Here is a 20,325-nt window from a genome sequence, read left to right on the forward strand (position 1 = left end):
AAGAAGCCTAGGAGTTAAGCTTAGTGCTGAAGGATTTCCTCTACTATAGTATTTCCTTACTAGTACTCCACTTTAAATTATTTGGTCTTTCCAATTTCACAAGCACAACAAAAACAATCACACCAAAATACTTCTAATTTTTGTACATTTTCAAAGACTTCCCTTCCAATAAAATATTTGTGGTAAAACTCAATATTCTATATTCTCACGGAAAAGTATAAATACTATATAAAATAAATGAAAAAGGTATTTTTTTTCCCAGTTTTTTAACCCCACCTTTTTACTTGTATAAATAACTCAAGATGGCAAACCTATCTAATATTCCTTCCTCCTTGTATTTTCCCCATAACAACTCTGTGAGAATTGGGCTGAGAGCAGGGGTGAAATCCAGCAGGCTCTGACAGGTCCTGGAGAACCGGTCGCAGAAATGTTGAGAAGTTTGGAGAACAGGCAAATACCACCTCTGGCTGGCCCCAGAGTGGGGTGGGAATGGAGATTTTGCAACATCCTTCCCCCAGAAGTGGGGAGGGAATGGAGATTTTGCAGTATCCTTCCCCTGCCATGCCCACCAAGCCACATCCACCAAGCCACAACACACCCACCAAGCCAGTAGTAAAAAAAATTGGATTTCACCACTGGCTGAAACTGTATGACTGGCCCAAAGTAACCTAGCCGGCTTTCATGCCTAATCAAAGACTCAGTCTCTGGGTTTCCAATCTGGTGCCTTATCCACTAGACAAAATAAAGTGGAGGAAATTATCACAGATTTTATTGTAATGTTAGCTAGAGTTAGAAAGAAATTATGAGGCTTGTGTCAGTCCAATAAAAAAATTGAATGCTTTGTATAAATTATGTCCCGTTTCAGCTACTTTATATGTAGTATCAAACCATTGCTGTTAATAATTTACTTTGCAGTTGTTGTTGTTTTCTTTCTTAAATATCAGCTCAGAGAACACTTAGTATTCTTGCATTTGCTTTTCTTTATTCATTTGGAATGGGAGTTGGGAGTTTCCAAAAATTAGATTGGGTCATAGTTAACATGTTCAGAACTCATTATACAGTTAAAACAAAGTAGTCTGGTGAGCCCTTTTCTCGTTCATTAAGTCCTAATGGTCTTATTTATCTATGGCATCACTTCAAGTAGCACTGTAAGTCTGCCTAACTAGATTTTGTTCTTCCTACAAGCCCTAAGGGTGATGCTAGTTCAAAATTACTGTGGGACATTAACAAGTGGCTACTGTAAGTTATGTAGTATCCAAGATCAGATTTAGAACATCTATCAAGTACTGTGAATGAATGTCAAATGCAATTTGTTGGTCATATCTTAGTCATGCCTAAAGACTGGCATCCAAAAATTGCACATTGGATACCTCCTAAAGGAAATAGGAAATGAAGCCGGCCTCAGAAAACCTAATGCCTAAGGACAATGATTTTAAGATTATTAATGCCTCTTGGGATGAAGCTAAAGATGTTGCAAACAATCAGAATTGCTGGAAATCACTTACTGGCCAATGTGCTCTGCATAGGACATGATGATGACGACGACGACGATGACTCAAAATGTCAAATGCTGACACAAGCTCTGAACATGCCAATTCTTGTTTCTGAGTTTTTGTATCTCTGTCTGTCTGTCTTATCCATCCATCCATCCATCCATCCATCCAATTTCTAAACCATCCATCTCCCTCAGGGAAGGGCTCTGAGCAGTGTATTTGTTGTATTTTGTATGAAGCTATATTTTTCCATGATGAAAAGTATATGATACTACCAAATCCCACAAGTCAAGCTACTCAAGAGCCTTCAGAAATGGAGCAGCATATAAAATAATATATACATTATCAAGCTTTATATAAATAAAAACCAATCATTTCCAATTAAAGGTTTCTTATAAGCCTAAACATAATCCTCAATTTCACACTGTAAACCAAACATACTGTAATTATATTTGTTTATTAGGCATTTCTTCAAACCAAGGAGTGTTGGAGGCAATATCCAAATGCAGCAATGCTGAAGATGATTTCTTCGAGGGGAATGGCCATTGTCAGTAAATCCAAATGAGAGGGTGTTCAAAATAGTCTCAGAATATAATGGCAAACTTTACTGCAAATGGCAGTTGTTAACTCTTTCTCAGCAATTTCTTCAGGGGCAAAATCAGTCTTTCTGTACCTTGGCAACTTTTAAGATGTGTGAACTTCAATTCCTAGAAATCCCCAGCCAGCATGTTTATTGGAGAATTATTAAATTCCACTTATCATAAAATTGCTTAGATTGGGAGACACTGCCTTAGATTGAGAATATTTAGACATGGAAAGATTCCCTAAGGAAAAAAAGCAATTTATGCTATTGGAGAATTGAAAATTGCAGCACTTTGCTAAGGGGAGATGGCTGAGCAAAAGAAATCGATTTTTATTTTTTGGAGTGGCACTCCCAAAATGTGCAAATAGCCAAGGAAGAAGAGTTTGATTGTTTAGGGCAATTAAAACAAAATAGTATGTAACTCTTGTTTTAGGCATAATGCATCACATGTACATGGATCAAAAATCTCTGAGAATCTCTTTCAATGTCATTGCATCTCTACCCTGTCAAAGCTTCTTTCCAGCTTATTTTTAATCTGTTCAAGTCATCAAAAGTTACCCATCTCTCCTCTGGAATTAGAACTGAGGAAGGATCCAACAAATGAGAGTGGAGCAGGAAAGCAAGGAAATGAATTCTGCAGCTTTCCAACTCGTATTGGATCCTGTCTTTCATTCTTAACTGCTAGTCCTGTTTACTGATTGATAAGATCTGGATTCCAATAGTGTTGGACAAACCAGAGATTTCTGACTTACAGTCTGTCTAACCTCTATATTGTTTGTGAGGACTGACTTATTCTCCCCTCAAATAGGAGGTGGAAGGAGAAAATCCAGCGCTCAGGAAACAAAATTGTTCTTGCACCAAAACTTGTTGCCAAGATGGTATTTTCCTATTAATAAAAACGTGTGCTTTGCAATTGATGTTATTCAGAGTTAAGAATTTAGAAAGATGGACTTTCTATATTAAATATCATAAAAAGGTCTGGTGGATATAGCAAGAACTGCATTCTAAAATATTTTTTACATGACTCAGAAGCCTTATTAAAAATCTCTTGCCCAAGGACGACCATCATCTGATCTACAGACATCTAACAAAAATGTAGCTGTTAGAAGAGACACATAAACCCTCTTGATTGGTCAGAACCAGGGTTGCTGTTTCATTCATTTATTTATTTTATCAGACTTACATCTGAGCTTTGAACAACTTGAGACATAATACTGAGCAGGTGAAACCTTTATTCTTCAATAAAGTTATCTCTTTGGATGCAGCTACCTTTGGATCCTGAAGAGCTGTTCCCCGGAATTAGAGATTCCCTTTCACCAGGGACCTGTACCAGAAAGAGGAAATGGGCAAATGTGCCCCTGGATCAGGGGTTGGCAACCTGTTGCTCTGGAGCCACATGTGGCTCTTTCACCCTCTGCTGCGGCTCCATCACTCAAAATATGTGTCACAACCGCCAATGTGCGAAACACACTGGCATGCAATTTATTGAGCCCCTGGTAAGCCAACCATGGATAAATCCAAGAAAAGAAAAGTTTCAGAAGAAAACAGAATGTTTAATTCAACTACATATGCTAGTTTTGTGGCCGCTCAAGAAATAGTCAGGCACGGGAAGGGTTTTGTGGCTCCCAGTGTTTTCTTTTCGGTGGGAAATGAGTCCAAATGGTTCTTTGAGTGTTTAAGGTTGCAGACCCCTGCCCTGGATCAAAAAAGGACAGTCTGAGCCTAGATACCTTTGGTTCCAAGCCAAAAAAAGCCAATTACCTTTGGACAGGAAATTCAAAACAAGAAAGGGGGGAGGGCAAAGCTGTTGGTACATGGCCTGTATCTTGCAGGAAAAGACAAGGTTAGGGATGCTTTGAATCCACTGTATGGGGACCAGATAATTTTTTTGTTTTGATTCTTTGTCTGATGAGTGGTTCCCATAAAGGAATATTCTTATTTCTCTCCCACCCCACAAATACCTTTCCCTCAAGGACTCTGCAAATACTATGATTGTCTAGGGCTGAAAAGTACAACCCGGGAAGCTACCAATTTATACTTTTGTGTTCTGTGATCATCCCATGTGTTGCATTAAATAGACAATGCAACATCCTGAGAAATGCCCCTTTAGTATAGAACTATTATTTTTGCAACTTTAAGCCTTTTCATTCTAAAATGGAAATAATAGTGGGTGAAGCTGCAGAAGTTAGGGATAATGCAAGGAGTGAATAGCAATTTCAGCTCCTCCAAATTTCCCACCCCCTACTTATCCCTTTGTTAATAGAATTTGTTTCTACTAAATAATAAAAGAAGTCTACTTATGTACATATGCTACAAGTGTGCAATTTAAAAAATTTCTAGTTGTGGGAAATACGGGACATAACATTTGGATTACTTAAGACAAAACTGGTTTCTGAATGCTTTTCCTTCTAGATAAAACTTCTGCATAAGTTACCAACAAGAAAAATGTTGTTGTTTTCCTGAAATCTGCAGCATTTCATGGAAGCTATTTTGGTTTGCACACTCAAAGCCAAGAAAATAGGAATCTAATGAGTTCATAAAACAGACACACGTTCGCCCCCCCTCTTAAAACCATCTCTTTTGGAATATCTGCCATAGGTTTTGTCACATTATAGACAATTTATCAAGGAGAAATAATATCGCTCGCTATCCAAAGTTAAATAAAAATACTATTACATTCTCGCTCTGCTTTGACTTTCAAATAATTTATTGGGGCACTGTCACTCCAATTTATTGCCAAATGGTCATATTCAAATTGAAAAACAGAGAAAAAGGAAGTTTTCTCCATCTCTGGTTTTATTTTTCAACCAGCACAGATTCAGCTGGATATAAACCAGGAACCTTCGGATTTACAATTTAGCATCCATCCTTAGTGGAATTCATACAGCAAGAATAGCAAAAGAAGAGGAAATTTACTCCAATGTAATACACTAGCTTTGATCTTATCCTGTTAGATACCACATTTTCCCCATAATAGTTCAACAGTGATCACAATATTTTTTGGATTGTTAACCATCTCAGCTTGATTTCCTCCAGTGAAACCTTAAAACAATCCCTTTCTACAGTCTGCTTATGTGCATCCATTCTTAAATCTTAGCCAATGTGCATCCATTCTTAAATCTTAGCCAATGTGCATCCATTCTTAAATCTTAGCCAATGTGCATCCATTCTTAAATCTTAGCTAGATGCTTATGTGCATCCATTCTTAAACCTTAGCCAAATGTAGCTAAATCTAGCTACCCTTAGCTAATCTTAGCTAAATGTAGTCCAAGTCCTGGATCCTGATCTGATTTTGGTTTGCTCAAGACCCCAATCTGACCTGTTGCCTATAATTCACAAAAAGTGCTCCAGTTTTTGCCAATAGTCTTCTGGATTAGTACTACAATGTTGTGGAACTCCAATTGCTCAAAAGTTACATCTTTTATTTATTTAGTTTGTAAACATTGTTAAGTGAGGACCAGAAGATGTAGCTCTTACTTAAATGCCACACCAAGTCATATATATCCTACATTCATACAAAAATCAATACAAATATTTCAAAACAACATGTATCTGCATGCCTCATTCCCTGGCCTCCCCCCTCCCGCCCCTTAGTTTTTACTGTCTGGTACAGACTCATAATCCAGATCACAGATCACAATGAAAAGGAAGAGAAAAAAACCCTCACTAGCTTCTTCAACACAGCATCTTTTGCAAACTACCCCCAAAGTAATAGCTTTTCTTTTGAAGAATATTTTAGAAATTAGATATGGATTTCCAACAAATCTCTATCATGCCTACAGAGCTCAGCTATCTGGGAAGAAACACATGTCTTCAAGTATATTATAGCCTTCTTGTTCTTTTTTTGCTGTTATAATTGATGTAAATAATACCAACAAATCCAAAGTGAGGGGCCATGATTTCTCTGTTTTAGAAAGAATAGAACAGTGAGAAAGAAAGAAAGAAAGAAAGAAAGAGAGAAAGAAAGAAAGAAAGAAAGAAAGAGAGAGAGAGAGAGAGAGAGAGAGAAAAGGGAGGGAGGGAGGGAGGGAGGGAGGGAGGGAGGGAGGAAGGAAGGAAGGAAGGAAGGAAGGGCAATCTTTAAAATCCCTCTATCATCTTACATTAGCTATTTTTTGCAGCAAACACAGAAGAACCATCACAAGTCAAAAGCCACATTTTCCCGGCATAATAACCGAATAGATCTCATCTTTCCCTTGCTCCGAAAAATCAGCAAAATATTGATTCAAATAAATTTAACCCCAAACCAAAAGGGTCCCCACCCCGTTCCCCCAAGTGTTTAAAGTTGATGCCCTCCTTCGGGCACTTGTAGACTTTTCCAGTTGCATTTCCACCTTTCCTCTCAGATTCCTTTGTGCAACTCTACTAGACCTCCACCCTGACATTTCCTGGGCTGGCCCTTATGAGAAAGCTCCATTGGGTGGGGTGGATTTTTATTTATTTATTTATTTTGTAATCCTCTCTAGGCTGTTTTTCTCTTTTCATTTCAGACGTTGAGTCACATTAGCCAAAGCTACTGCAAAGGCCTGCACCGCTGAAAATGGATATTGAAAGTCCAAGATATAGGCATTGCCATCAATCCGTCCAAACTGCATGACCTGGAAGATTGGGGGAAGGGGAGGAGGAGGAGGAGAAGAATAAAGTTAGCAGCTGAAGAGAAAGAGTAAATAATAAGTCAGATGAATAGAAAGTGGGCCATTAAAGGAAGGAGAGGATAACAATCCTTTTCCTTCTACCAAGAATTATATTTTTGTTTTACTTATTAGATTGTTGTTCTGCCTTACTTAGTTTATAAGTAACTCGAAGCAGCAAACATACCTAATGCTCCTTCCTTCTCCTCTCAACAACTACCCTACGAGGTGGATTGGGCTGAGAAAAAGTGATTGGCTCAATTAATATAGCAGGCTTGGAATGAAGTTCTACTAGCATTGCTAAGACTTTCAAAGAGAATGGCAGCCATATGAGCACTAGGTTCTTCAATGGATTCAAACAACTATTCTGGACTGAACCATGGCTTACTGATTATGTCAAAAGTGAACTTGCATACACTGCCAAATCATAAAACAGTGTTCACCAATCTCCAGATCGTGGGTTTCAGTTCCCAGAATTCCCTGGCCAATGTGACCTTGTGCTAAGAATTCTGGGAGTTGAATTCTATATATCTGGAAGTGGAACAATGGCAGGATTTTCATACCATATTAGCCCAAAATCAAGCAAACCATATTAGTTATTTTATTTATACTCATTTGTTTTTGTTTTAAATCTTGAAGCAATTTACAAGTGTTCTATTAAGAGTATGATTTCTCTCCTTTTAGAAAACAAAACACTGGCTTAATTTTGAAAACCACTTTGTGTCTGTGTTTAGGTATGTTCTATTACTAAAGTACATAATACAGCAGCTCTTATAAGTGAGGAAAAACAACACTCAGAATTTCATATCATGCACTTTCTTCTTAACACTTCTGTTCACACTGTTGTTGTTTTGTAGCAGAAATGTTTATATGCCAGACTGGTGTCAAGTCTTCATTATATAAATTATGCAATTTGCTTCAGTCACATCTTGTCTCCTGTTGAGTTATAAGAAAGCTGTAAACAATTGGCTTTTTAAAGAGACTCCTGGAAGGAGATAAAGTATAAATTGGGAGTCACCATTATGGGTTGTGATTGGTTGCTTAATACTGCTCAGTAATCATAGTTCCCTTTGTAACTGACTTACTCCTATGAGAGTCTGTTTGTGTGTGTGAGGATGTTTTGTTATTTTAATCTATTTCCTGGGGAAAAAAGGTTGCTCTTTGGAGGGGAGCAACAATAAAGACTCAGTATTATCAATCAATAAATATGATATGAATGAAGCAAATTACATGATTCATGTCATTTGTGTTTATGATATCATAATGCAAGAGATGTCCTCCCAATTTCTCCCAATGCTTATCATTTCAATGTGGCATTACTCATAGACCATAAGAATTTCTAGTAATTTGGCTTGGTAATGTTTATTATTGCAAATATCCAGGAAAAAAATAAGCATTATCTTACCTTCCACTCTCTTCCTGGAACAAAACAGATTTATTTTTACATAGTTTCAAGCCTTTCAGGATACCCAAAAGTTGCAGGAAATTTGTGGTCTCCAATGATTGCTGAACTATAACTCTTAGTAGCCCTAATTAGCAAGGCTAATCAAGAGGAATATCAGAAGTTAAGGTACAGTTACATCTTAAAGAGCTAGAGGTTGATCCATACTTATTCCTATCAGTACTTAAACTCATGTCTAATTTCTGGTACAAATCTCACTCTAGTATCAGCAGTACATCTACCAGGTGTGTATGTTTGTGTGTGTGTCATTCTTTGCAAGGCAATAGGTGAATTGTTCAAGAGCAATCATATGAAGCTTCACCTGACATACATGTTAAACAAGAAAGATTTTCCACTTTCTCTTGGTTAGCTTACCTGTCTTCCTTCCAGCTCAATCTGGAAATTCTTTGCAGATTCTTGAGTCACCCTCCCTCCAAAGTCCAGCTGATAGACCTGGGTTGCCTCATTCCACAAAGGCTGTTTATTTGCCATCACGTACACAAAGCCCTGGTTTCCCAGCCGCCCATCTTCCTTCTCGTTTGCTTTTCGACATTTAAATTCATCCAGTTCGCTGGCTGTCCTCAAGTTCCTTTTCGTTTTCCACCCCTTTTTACTCCCTTGGCTCTGATTCATCAGTTCATCCCCGCTAATAAACAATTCGGGCTCACTTTCTGAGCTGTCCTGAAATTCGTTCATCTTGTTCAGTTTTTTTGACTTCAACTGATCTTTCTGACTCTTGAGTTTCTTTTTCTCCCTGCCCAGTCTTGGGCTGGCTATTAAGGAATTGAAGTCAGTCAATGTGGTCCTGGCCTCCTTTTTTACTTTTCCCTCTGTGATAGCCTGCATATTTCCTTCATCCGCCCGGCTATCCAGGCGCTTGCGATTCTTCTTCCCAAACTTGTCTGTCCTCTGAGAAATGGGACTTTCAGTCAAGGAGAGCACTTCTTGGAAGTTATCTGCGGTCTCTGCCATCACATCAGAGCCCACATGACCCGGAGGCTCTACTGGTGGTGGAGACATAACAGATTTGTCCACCACAAGAAGCGCCTTGGGTGGCAGAACATTCTGGGTACTCTGGACAGAAGGTGGGCATGTGCTATAGGAATTCCACGGATGCAAGGCCATTGGTGGCAGCTGTAAACTTGAACAAGTACTATTTCCAGGATACATGGGAGGCAAAGGGCAGTAGGAGAGGTTTGAGGGATAGGCTGGCTGAAGAACAACAGATGGCTCCTGTTGTACAATTTGGGATGGGGCCAGAGCTTCTTTGGGAGAACAGGGGACCTGCATTCCTTGAAGAGGAGGAAGTGGAGGAGGAGGGATACTATAATTTCCCAAATATGGTGCTCCAACACCATAACTCATCTGGAAAGTGGCAGTGGGACTGGTTGGAGATTTGGGGGAAACAAAGGTTGCTCGGGATATATCCAAATGTTGAGCTTGGCCAATGACTAGAGGGTTGGATTTACCAGGGTTGGGCAAAGTACTATGAGCTGTCCTTTCTTGAGGAACCCATATCTCCTCGCTCACCATAGGTTCCCACTGATAGGGAGGCGGCCTTTTTACAGCAATGTTAGGTTCTGCCATGGCTACAGGGACGTGGCGTGCTGATTTCTCCACAGGGCAGTGTTGAGAAAGAGCCTCATCCTCCATGAAGGCAGAGTTTACGTAATCAGTCCGCTCCCGAGAATTGTCAAGTGGGTTAAGTAAATTGTAAGAGGATTGGGAGGCCAAAGGCGATGTACTGGCTGAGTGTGCAATGACTGAATTGTGCTGAGAGCTGCTCCCTGTGGTTACATCAGGCCTCATAGCGCTGAGGCCTGCTGCGATGCTGCTTGCGTTGATATTACTGATGTTCCCATTTCCATTGTTCGTGTTGCTGGTGCCATTGTTCGTGTTGCTACTGCACTGGCTGCATGTGTACAGGGCAGTTGGCACTCGCTGCTGGTACTGGGCTCCCACAACATTGCTCTTCAGTTTCAGTGGGAATTGCAAAGTGGCCCTCTGGCTGTCCACCAACTGAGCCATTTTCAGGGCTGCCTCCCTACTATTCCTCCGCAGTGTAGCATGAATGATGCTATTGTCCAACCTTTGCGTGATGCCCCGGCCTTGAGCTAGCTGAGCTGCAATCTCTGGATAAGGGGGTGGGTCCCCTGTTGGAATGGAGTAACGTGGAACTGTGAGCCTGTTCAAGGTGGCACTAGTGCATGGCTGCTGAATCTTCTTCTCTGATGAAGTAATCCGTAAAGTGGCAGAACTGCCTGGCCCGGGCAGAGTGTACGTGTTCTGGGCACACACCATCCGGGTTCGAGGGCGGCACACCTCCTCAACATTCCCACTGCTGTCGAAGGTGGTGATTCTCTCATAGCCAAGAGGGGTCTGGTAATGGGCTGCTGAATATAGAGAGAAATCACCTTTTTTCAAACAGAGATCTACCGGAGGTTGTGGAGGTACTAGAGGAGGTGGTGGTGGTGGTGGAGCTGTGGTAGGAGCCGCAGGTATGGTTCCGGGGTATGGAGGAGGAGGGTTTATTTTGTTCAGTTGAATTTCTTGGGCAGTGCTGAAGACAGCTGTGTCTCCTTCAGCCACCTGGGGGATGGGACGCAGAGCCTTAGCTTTTTGGAGGTGTTCATGGTCTCTGTCCCCCTCTCTGTGGTCCACAATTGCCATCTGGATGGCATTCTGGGGTGGCAAGGGTAACTGAGGAGGGACCTGGAGGATACGTCCCATTTCTACTCCTCCAAAGATCACTTGGCCTGGGCTAGAGTATCTGCTTGGGATTGGATAATGGACTGCATTATCAGCCACGTGGTCTGCTGTTGCCACAGCTGTTGTCTGATTTGCGAGGACATCCAGTTGCACATTCTGATTAGCTAGCAAAGACTGCACCAGCCCTATGCTCTGAGTTGGTGACATTGCTTGTGCTGAACTGTGAATAGGAGCAATTGGGATGTTTACGGTGCAAGGTGGATTGTTCTCAGGAACTCCAGATGCTCCAGTCACTGTCATAATAAACACATAGTATTACATTATGGCATTGAAGTGTTTATTTTTAATAGCTATATTAGGCTAATAGTGTCAGATTTAAAGTATAGTAAAGTAAAGTAAAGTATACAACAACAGCCCATGGGCCAGATGCATCACGCGCTGGCCACGCCCACCCCAGTTTAGCGAAGAGAAAAAGTTGTGATACATCACATGACGACAACGTGATGCCACGAGTTTGACACCCCTGGTTTACAGGCTATGCTATCCATCATCTCTATAATTCATTTTGTTAATCTACCACTTAGCAAATACTTTGACTTAGTCCACCTTTAAATTTGCATTGTTACTCAAACGAATGCATCTGTGTGGCATCGTCTTGTCACGAGCAGCAAATCAAATATGCTTTGCATTCTTCCTGCAATGCATTTTTACCCCCAATCACAACAAATATCCTTGTCTAAAGGGAATCTTGATTGGCTGAAAGTCTTCTAAACCTTGGTGCTAATTAACTGGTTAAAAAGGATAATGGGAATTTGCCCCAAGGAGAAGGTTAGAATTGAATATAAATAAATCCTTATTAACAATCACCTACTGTTCTTTTATAGTGTGGATAAAGGATGAAGAATTTGACTAGAAATGAGAAGTTCCCAGGCTCCAATGAACCATTATGCCAATAAAACAATATACCTTCTCCCCAAAGTTATCAAAAGAATGGCTAACTATTTAACAACTCATAAACATAGGAATAAACTTCCTAGTATTCAAACCTTGGACTGCAGACATCCATAAAGGTTTTGATTTCTATGTGCTGCCATGAAGAAATCTATGTGTTTAAGGCTTCCATTTGTCTAATAAAGAAACTAAATCATATTTGTGAGCCATCTGCCAAATAAGCCAACTCCTGAATAAATGCTTACGTGACTAAAGAACCAAGATTTACAGAGCAGGCTGGTGTGAAACCAGAAAATATCTTTAGGTAAAATAAGGCTCTCTGATGTAAATTTAACAAAGTGAGTAGTCATATAAGAAATTTTAATTTATATTATTAGAGCCAAGCTATTATGAAAACACAGTAATAATATAACCTGAAGATTTTAAATCCACCTATCCACTACTTTAATCCCAACAATCTTTAAAGAATAGAGTTGTATTAGAAATGAATAAATGCTATCATTAAAGACACTTGAATATAATTTGAAGAAAAAACTCTGATTTTTTTCTTCCTAATTTCAGTTGCATGTTGATAAGGTCTTCAATAGCCTGAAATGATGGGGTATCCAATTTACACAGCATGTAAATATTTCTTTCTATAAAAGCAAGATCGCATCTGACCTCCTAATACCTGGAAAAAATAAGATGAAACACACAAATATCTAAAAGTTCCTGGCAATATTGTTGTTGCTTAATCTCCGGATAATTTGGCAGGAATAGTATTTAATCAAGGCATATTGATTTTATCATTAAGAAATGCTATTATCTTTTCTAGGCCTGAGTAATTGTGATTGCAAATCTTTGTATCATATTAAAACCTAGCCTCAGAAAATTTGCAAATTCGTAAATGATGTAATCCTAATGGGAATGATTAAATTCCCAGTTCCAAAAATGTCTGTTAAGTTCCCAAAAGTCCTAATTAGCAATGGTTAGATCTCATTGGAATCCACTTCATGCATAAATAATAACCAAGTCAATTAACTAACAGCATACCCACACAATACATAGATTAGTTATTATTTATGCTTTCTTGTTTACATGTATAGACTGCCAAACTTTCTTTGCCCTCTTGGGTTTGTTCTTAATGTTGTTATTCAGAACATTGTAAGTGCTAGAAGCTCCGCCAGACTTATCTAGCATGTCTCCAGCATTCCTTATAGAATCTTGGCAAGACAAACTAGAAAGAACTGACAGTCTTGAACACTGCCAAGAATTCAAGTTCTGTCAAATTCCATAATTGATAGATAGCTTGTACAACATCATCCAGCTCTTGAGGCTCTTCCATCTCCCAGCCTTCATCAGATCTCTCAGCTCAGTAAGTAATATAAAGCATGAGGCTGGCAGAGGGAGGAATTATCTGCACTGGTCAGGATTCAGTAAAGGCTTCTTAGGATCTATTAAGTCCCTGATGGAAGTACTGAAATAGAGAATCAATTTTGGAGTCCATGGCCTTGTTACAAACTCCAAAGCAAAGAGTATGCTCACAATGTCTCTTCATGATTGTCCTTATACATGCTTTAAATCATGTATCCCGAGCTGTTAATAGAATCATGTAATAGAATCTAGGTTAATAGAATCATGTATCTCGAGCTGTTTATTTCCAGCAGAACCACAGTTTGCATACTCCATTAAAGGAACTAAGTATTCAAGTTCAATCTCACCTGGCAAATCATCTTCATCTTCACTAAAAACATTGGGATTGAAAACAGGTAGGTTGATGTAATCAGTGGAAATCTTCCGCACTTCTGGGAGATAAATGGTCATTTGCCTTGGCTGAAGATGCAACAAGCTAGTTTTATAGATAACTGCAGAAGGGACGACAAAAGAGGGAGGCAATAAAAACCAAAAATGTAAACAAAAATTGGAAAATTCAGGCCATAATCACTACACTTCTGATTTGGGTGATGAGGTCCTGTCAATAATTCAACAGAAACTAAAGTGTTGCCTGGAAGCCTCTAAAGATTTTGAAGAATCATTTCAGATTATTTACAAGACTAGACACCTCCCCAAATAACTACAGTGAAAATCTGTTCATAGTAACTTCATCACCTAACGTGTGATTATGGGAATTATCCCTTCCTGCCAATATATAGCAATTGGCATCAAACCATAGACAAGACAGAAGATGTCAAATCCCTGAGTAAATCTGGATAACATCATTATCAATTATCAATTTTTAATGCAACCAGACACTTCTGGCTGGGGCATTCTGGGAGTTGAAGTCCTCCAGGCTTAAAGTTGCCAAGATTGGAGAGCCCTGATCTATTCCATTAGTTACACTTTTACTATTTCTAAAAAAATGTATGTGTTTTTTCTAAAAAGAAACTGCTGTACGCATATCTGGTTAGAAAGAAACTGACATGAAGGTAAAGTTCAAGGTTAAATTTTACCTGCACCGAGATTGGTTGGTAGGAACGCAGCCAAGCCTACTATTTTAAATTTGGTTCCCCAGATATTTGATGTGACCTGAGCAAGATAATTGTGCTGCAATGAAGAGACATAAGAAAAACAAGATCATTAAAAAAATAATTTTAGAGCGTTTATAAACATTATTTTTATCAGGATCCAATCTGAGTCAGTCACTGGAATCAGAGATTTATTCTTCCAAGTTTTTGGACTCGTACTGGAGCCTATCTTCAGGGAACTTCTCTCTCTCCAAAATATGTGCATTGGGCTGTTCTATGCATAGTATTTATGTGGTGCTTGGTTTGTGTGTGGCCTTTCAATTGTTAATTGTTTTAATTGTTTCAATCAGCCCTATAAGACTGATTGGCATTATTATTTCCAGAATGTATATGGGGCCACTGAGGAACAGTGGCTTGTCTCAAGCCACCCTATGAAACTGAAGGTGAAGCCTTATGAGATTAGATATCAGATGAGAATCGTTATCTAAATGGACGTTTCAGCTGTTGTGACCTAGTTCAAAACAAGGAACATTTTTGTGGGATGCAGCGTTCTTCGTTGAAGATTATTGACTAATTTATCATATTGGGTCAGTCTGAGCTGATTGATAGATATAATTTTGACTTCCAAGTCTTGGCCAGAGAAAGTGTGATTAGCCCAAAGTCATCCAATCAGCATCCATGTTTAAGGAAGGATAGAACTTCAGTCTACTCACTTCTAGTCCAGAATCTTAAGCATATTGAAGAACATTTTAATTTATTGGCCACCCAACTCCAATGGACTCTGGGCTGATATAATGCTGGTAAGTAGGCAAATAGATAGATGGCCACGTGAGGTACCTGAGTGATGTCTTCCAAAGGAAATTCTCTACGAGTTAAACTAGGTGATCCTATGGAGGGCTTCCTTATTGGCAATCTGGGAGATCTTGATATCTCCTGAGCAGCTCGTGATAACTTTGGAGATTTGCGAGCTTCTATATTAATTCTGCAAATAAAATTTCAAGTTACTTATGCACAAAGAGATACACTCTGTCTCTTTACAACACAATAGTCTGCTGATCTATGGTCTGCTAATACGATCAGCAAGGTACAGGTGGTCCTGGACTTGCAACAGTTCACTTAGTGACCGTTCAAAGTTACAGCACTGGAAAATAGAATAGAATAGAATAGAATAGAATTTTTATTGGCCAAGTGTGATTGGACACACAAGGAATTTGTCTTGGTGCATATGCTCTCAGAGTACATAAAAATGTGACTTATGACCATTTTTCATACTTATGACCATTGTGGCATCCCCATGTTCACATGATTTACATTCGGATGCTTGACAACTGACTCACATTTATGACGGCTGTAGTATCCCAGGGCCATGTGATCCCCTTTTGCAACCTTTTGATAACCAAAGTCAATGGGGAAAGCAGATTCACTTAACAACCGTGTTACTAATTTAACAACTGCAATGATTCACTTAACAAATGTGGCAAGAAAAGTTGTAAAATGGAGCAAAACACACTTAACAAATTTCTCACTTAGCAACAGAAATTTTGGGTTCAGTTGTGGTTGTTAAGTTGAGGACTACCTCTACAAGGAACAGTTGTCTCTGGAAGCAAGGGAAGAGCAAAATTTCTCCTTTTTTCCTTGCCTTTCTCCCAGCAAAAGGATACATGTATAGATCCACATTTTCTACCAGCATGAGAGATTAAAAATCAGTACATTTTCACTGCTTTCAACTGAAGAAAACCCCTAGTGAAGCTATAAATTGGGGAAAGTGACAACACTTCCTGATTCCTCTCAGACTGAAAAAGAGGGCATTCCTTGTGCTGCAGTAAGCAGAAATTCACTTATTTTATTTTTCTGGTAAGAAAAGTTGTGCATGTGCTTCTGTACACATATGGATGCGTTCATGATAGAGTAAGAATTGCAGGGAGGTTACTTATAGACATCCTAAGGGATTAGCCAATCTGCACTATGTGTTACTGACTTTAGCAGGAGTTTTTCATATGAAAAAGGTAGTTATAGTGTAACAGCATTTTTTTTTCTTTCGGGGACAACATTCAAGTTCAAATTCAGGACAGTTTTATGCCTACATATCAAACAGGAACACCAGGTTTAATATTCTGTGAAAACTATTCTCAGGTCAATGGGGATTAGGAGAGGTTTAGGGCAGTGTTCTGCAACAGGAACCTTATGGCTGAAATACTGAATTTTCAAGAAGGATGCCCTAATTTGCCCTTTTCAAAATAACTGATCCGAAACTAGTCAAAGAACCACTCATTTCAGCCCAATATACATCAACAAACCATAAAGTTCAGTAAACAGAAAGGAGAAAATTCCTCAGAGCAGAAAATTATTCAACTGCGGAATAGAAACTCTCTTGGCAATACTGATGAACTGGGCAAATCGATTGGCCAAATTAAGAGCAAAGAAAGAGAAAGAAATGTGTCAGGAAAAGAACAAAAAACTTGGCAAGTACCTTGTCACATTTTACGTTTCATCAAACCTCTGAAATTGTTCAACATCAGAGAGAGAAAAAAAATGGTATTCACTTTATGCAAGGCTTGGCACTGATTTGATGAATGTTTGATAACAAACCTGGGAATCATGGCTACTTTGCTCTGGTACTTAATCACAGAAAAGAATTCTAAGGTTCTTATCAAGCTTTATATGAAAAAAAACCACACCAGCATTTCTTAAATGGCCAGTTTCTTATGCCCCAGGAATATTACTTTTTATTTTAATTTTATGGGACAACATCTTTGCATATGCATATACATAATAATACATATATAGATGGATATGTATGTGTATGCATGTGAATAATACATTCGTATTTATACATAAAATTCATATACAGATGGGAGAAAGAATACCTGGGAAGTTTGGGTGATTTACTAGCACGAGTGATTTTGGGAGATTTTTTCCCAGCCCAATCATCACTCAGTTCAATATCACTGGAGTCAGAGCAGTTACAGCTATCAATCATGGTGGAAATCAAGCTGTTTCCATAGACTTCATCTATTATATAAAAGGAAAAAAAGGAAGACAGAAGCATTCACAAATCAGATCCCAATTATAGCTCAGTCATCTCTAGCTTATTCTATAGGTAGTAGCTGCTATATAACTGCAATATGGAATACTCTGAATTCAAGCAAATAGTGTTCACTTATCTGAATTGACAAGCATTTCTACAAAAGGGGGGGGGGATGGTTTGAGCAGTTTGAATATCCCCTTGCCCCTCCTGTCAGGTCACATAATATTATAACAGACTACAATTTAAAAGACAAATTGAATAGCTAATAAGAGCTATAGCTGATAATAGCAGATTATAATAGCAGATAATAGCTGATAAGAGAAATAAATAGCATAACTATTTTTAAGTAGGTGAACTAGTTTTATGGATAAGCAGAGGGGAAAAAATTCTATATGTCATTCTAATGATTTTTTTCCATGAACACAGTATGAAGTTTAAGGCTGATGCTAGACAACAGCAGATTGACAATAGAACTTCTGTGCATCTTAAAATGAGCTATTTCTAATACAATACATGATATTTGCATAAGAAATCCATGCACAACATGGCTCTCTCACAACCACTAGAACTGGAATCTATGAACAGCCAACTCAAAACTCTGTACCTGCTTTTCCATCTGTCTTAGGATCCATGATGACAAACTCAGGCCTGAGTTTACTAATTCGACGACCTTTCAAGATAGGCACCAAACCACCCAAATATTCTAAATACAATGTATAGCAAGGACCTCCAACTTCTGGGTCATCTTCTGTCCGCTTCATTGTACAGTGAAGCCTTTCATTGCCAGATGTTGGGTAACTAACAAAATCTCGCATGTTGTTAGGGTCTGGGATAGGAGGCTGGGTTAAATGTAGAATAAAAAAAAAAAGTCATACCAGTCATTCTCTCACCACCATTCTATCATTCAAGTATAGACTTCCTCAATGTCACTCTGAATTTTGCACATACTTCAAACCAGTGGTGAAATCTAAATTTCTTTTCTACCGGTTCTGTGGGCGTGGCTTGGGAGGCGTGGCTTGGGGGTCATGTGACTGGGTGGGCATAGCTATGTGACTGGGGGATCAAAAGGCAGAAACTCACTAACAATGTCCTGCTGGAGCAGGGTTGAACTAGATGACCTCCAGGCCCCTTCCAGCCCTGGATTATCATCTGAAGATGCGTCTAGTGCCAGGTTTGTAGTCCTTCCTTCCTCTCCTTTCCCCTCCCTCCCTCCCTCCCTCCTTTCCTTCCTTCCTTCCTTCCTTCCTTCCTTCTCTTTCTCTTCCTTTCGCTCTCTCTGTCTCTCAAACGAACCCCCCCCATTTTTTGCCTACACCCCCCATTTTTTGCCTAGCAGGCTTCAGCTTTTTTACTTTTTAAAAAATGCTTTTAAAAGTTAAAAAAAAGCCTCTGACATCAGGCACCTCAGCTGGGATCGTCAGAGCCTTGTTTTAACCCTTTAAAAGCATTTTTTTACAACCTCTTCGGCCAAAGAGGTTGTTAACAAAATGCTTTTAAAAGTTTTTTAAAAAAAGGCTCTGATGATCGTGCGGCTCAGCTGGGGATGGGGGAGGGCAGGGATTTTTGCTACCAGTTCTCTGAACCACCCGCCACCATTGCTACCGAATTGGCCAATCCAATCCGAACCAGGAGCATTTCACCCCTGCTTCAAACTAATATGATTAAAGCCTTTGACCTAATTCAGTTGTAATGAAAGCTTCGTTGTATGCAAAAGTGTAGTAACCAAAAGTGGTGTTAGATAAGTGGAGCTTTTTAAAGTAGTTCCTATAAAAACCAAGCACAAAGGTTTTATGATTCAGCTAGGAGATGAGCTACATTAATGGTTATGCAGGTTACTAAACTAAATATTGCTTTGATTTTTTCTTATAAGATTTTGAATTTAGGCCAATGAATTCAGTGGAAATTGCTCTCAAATAAAGGCAGGGAAAAGAAGTGGCAATTTAACAGGAGGTCTTAGCCAGTGATATTATAATATCTCCATAACAGGGACGCCAACTTTCTGGTTTGTTTTGGAGCGGAAAGGGTATTTAAGGGGGTAGAACTGATGTCTTCATTCAAGCTATAAAATCATTTTGCCACTTGAATAGCAAAGGAAAAAAATAAGTCTGATCTGGGCTATTGATTTTTAAAATCTCCTCCAACATGCAAATGAAGCTTAAAAAAATTAGATTCCTCCTGACCCCAGAAATGCTTCGAGGATTAAAATATGGGTGCTTGTGAAATGCATACAGGTTGTGAGTCACCCGCCACTGTTGTCAAATATTGCTGCCTTAATCTGCAATGTGATTTCTGTACTTCATTTTTTTAATGTCAGTCCCTTCTATAGTTTAAGCTAGGCCTATCTTCCATTCTCTACTATACTTACATACCATACTATACTATACACACCCTAGCACTGATGATGTTATAGACTGGTAATAAAACATCTGAAAGAAAACAAACAAGGTCAGAGAGCATCAAGGACCCCACATACCAATTTTGACAGGTTTTGTCAAAAATTTTGACCCCACCATTTGTTTACCTTGATTGTTGGTGTAAAGGCAGTGGTTAGGTATGAACAAAGCCGAGGAGGCAGAGTTAATTTACTGATATCTTTGTCGTCCCTCAAAGAGCTGGCAATTGTTTGTTGGCACAGGAGCTGTAAGCTGGACACTCGGTGCTCTACTCGGACAACATACAGGGCAGGGCCAGAAGCCATGAGCAGACGCGAGTCCCTATGACCCCAGCAAATTGAGATTATGGGGCGCTGTGTGAAAAAAATATTTTTTTAGACTTTTCAGTATCAAATGAATCATATTTTAAAGATTTTTCAGTAGGATGTATTTTATTGTCCACATGCCTTTCCACGTGATTCAGGCATGAGGGGTATGTTCAAGTGTATATATCTTTCTAAGACTCTATTACTCTAGGACTCTATTACTATCTTAAATTGCTAGGATAGGATATTAGTCTACCACTGGAAGCCTTCTTATCATTTCAATCTTTTCTCCATTTTATTAACAATAGTTAACAATAACTATTAACAATAGTTAAATAAGTCACAAT

The 20,325-nt window shown here is 39.1% G+C and overlaps 1 protein-coding gene across 1 annotated transcript in view; it reads right to left on the reverse strand.

The window, feature by feature from the left end:
* Positions 1-1,786: 1,786 nt before the first annotated feature.
* TULP4 (TUB like protein 4) overlaps positions 1,787-20,325 on the reverse strand; it is a 97,302-nt gene continuing 78,763 nt past the window's right edge. The window contains exons 8-15 of the mRNA XM_058168636.1: positions 19,802-20,026; positions 17,885-18,119; positions 17,120-17,264; positions 15,090-15,234; positions 14,238-14,331; positions 13,509-13,652; positions 8,524-11,150; positions 1,787-6,674 (exon numbers count right to left, since the gene is read on the reverse strand). Of these exons, the coding sequence (XP_058024619.1) occupies positions 6,558-6,674; positions 8,524-11,150; positions 13,509-13,652; positions 14,238-14,331; positions 15,090-15,234; positions 17,120-17,264; positions 17,885-18,119; positions 19,802-20,026 (3,732 nt within the window). The 3' untranslated portion in view covers positions 1,787-6,557. The remainder of the gene's footprint in view (positions 6,675-8,523; positions 11,151-13,508; positions 13,653-14,237; positions 14,332-15,089; positions 15,235-17,119; positions 17,265-17,884; positions 18,120-19,801; positions 20,027-20,325) is intronic.

The sequence above is a fragment of the Ahaetulla prasina genome, chromosome 1 (assembly GCF_028640845.1).
Source record: "Ahaetulla prasina isolate Xishuangbanna chromosome 1, ASM2864084v1, whole genome shotgun sequence".
NCBI lineage: Eukaryota > Metazoa > Chordata > Lepidosauria > Squamata > Colubridae > Ahaetulla > Ahaetulla prasina.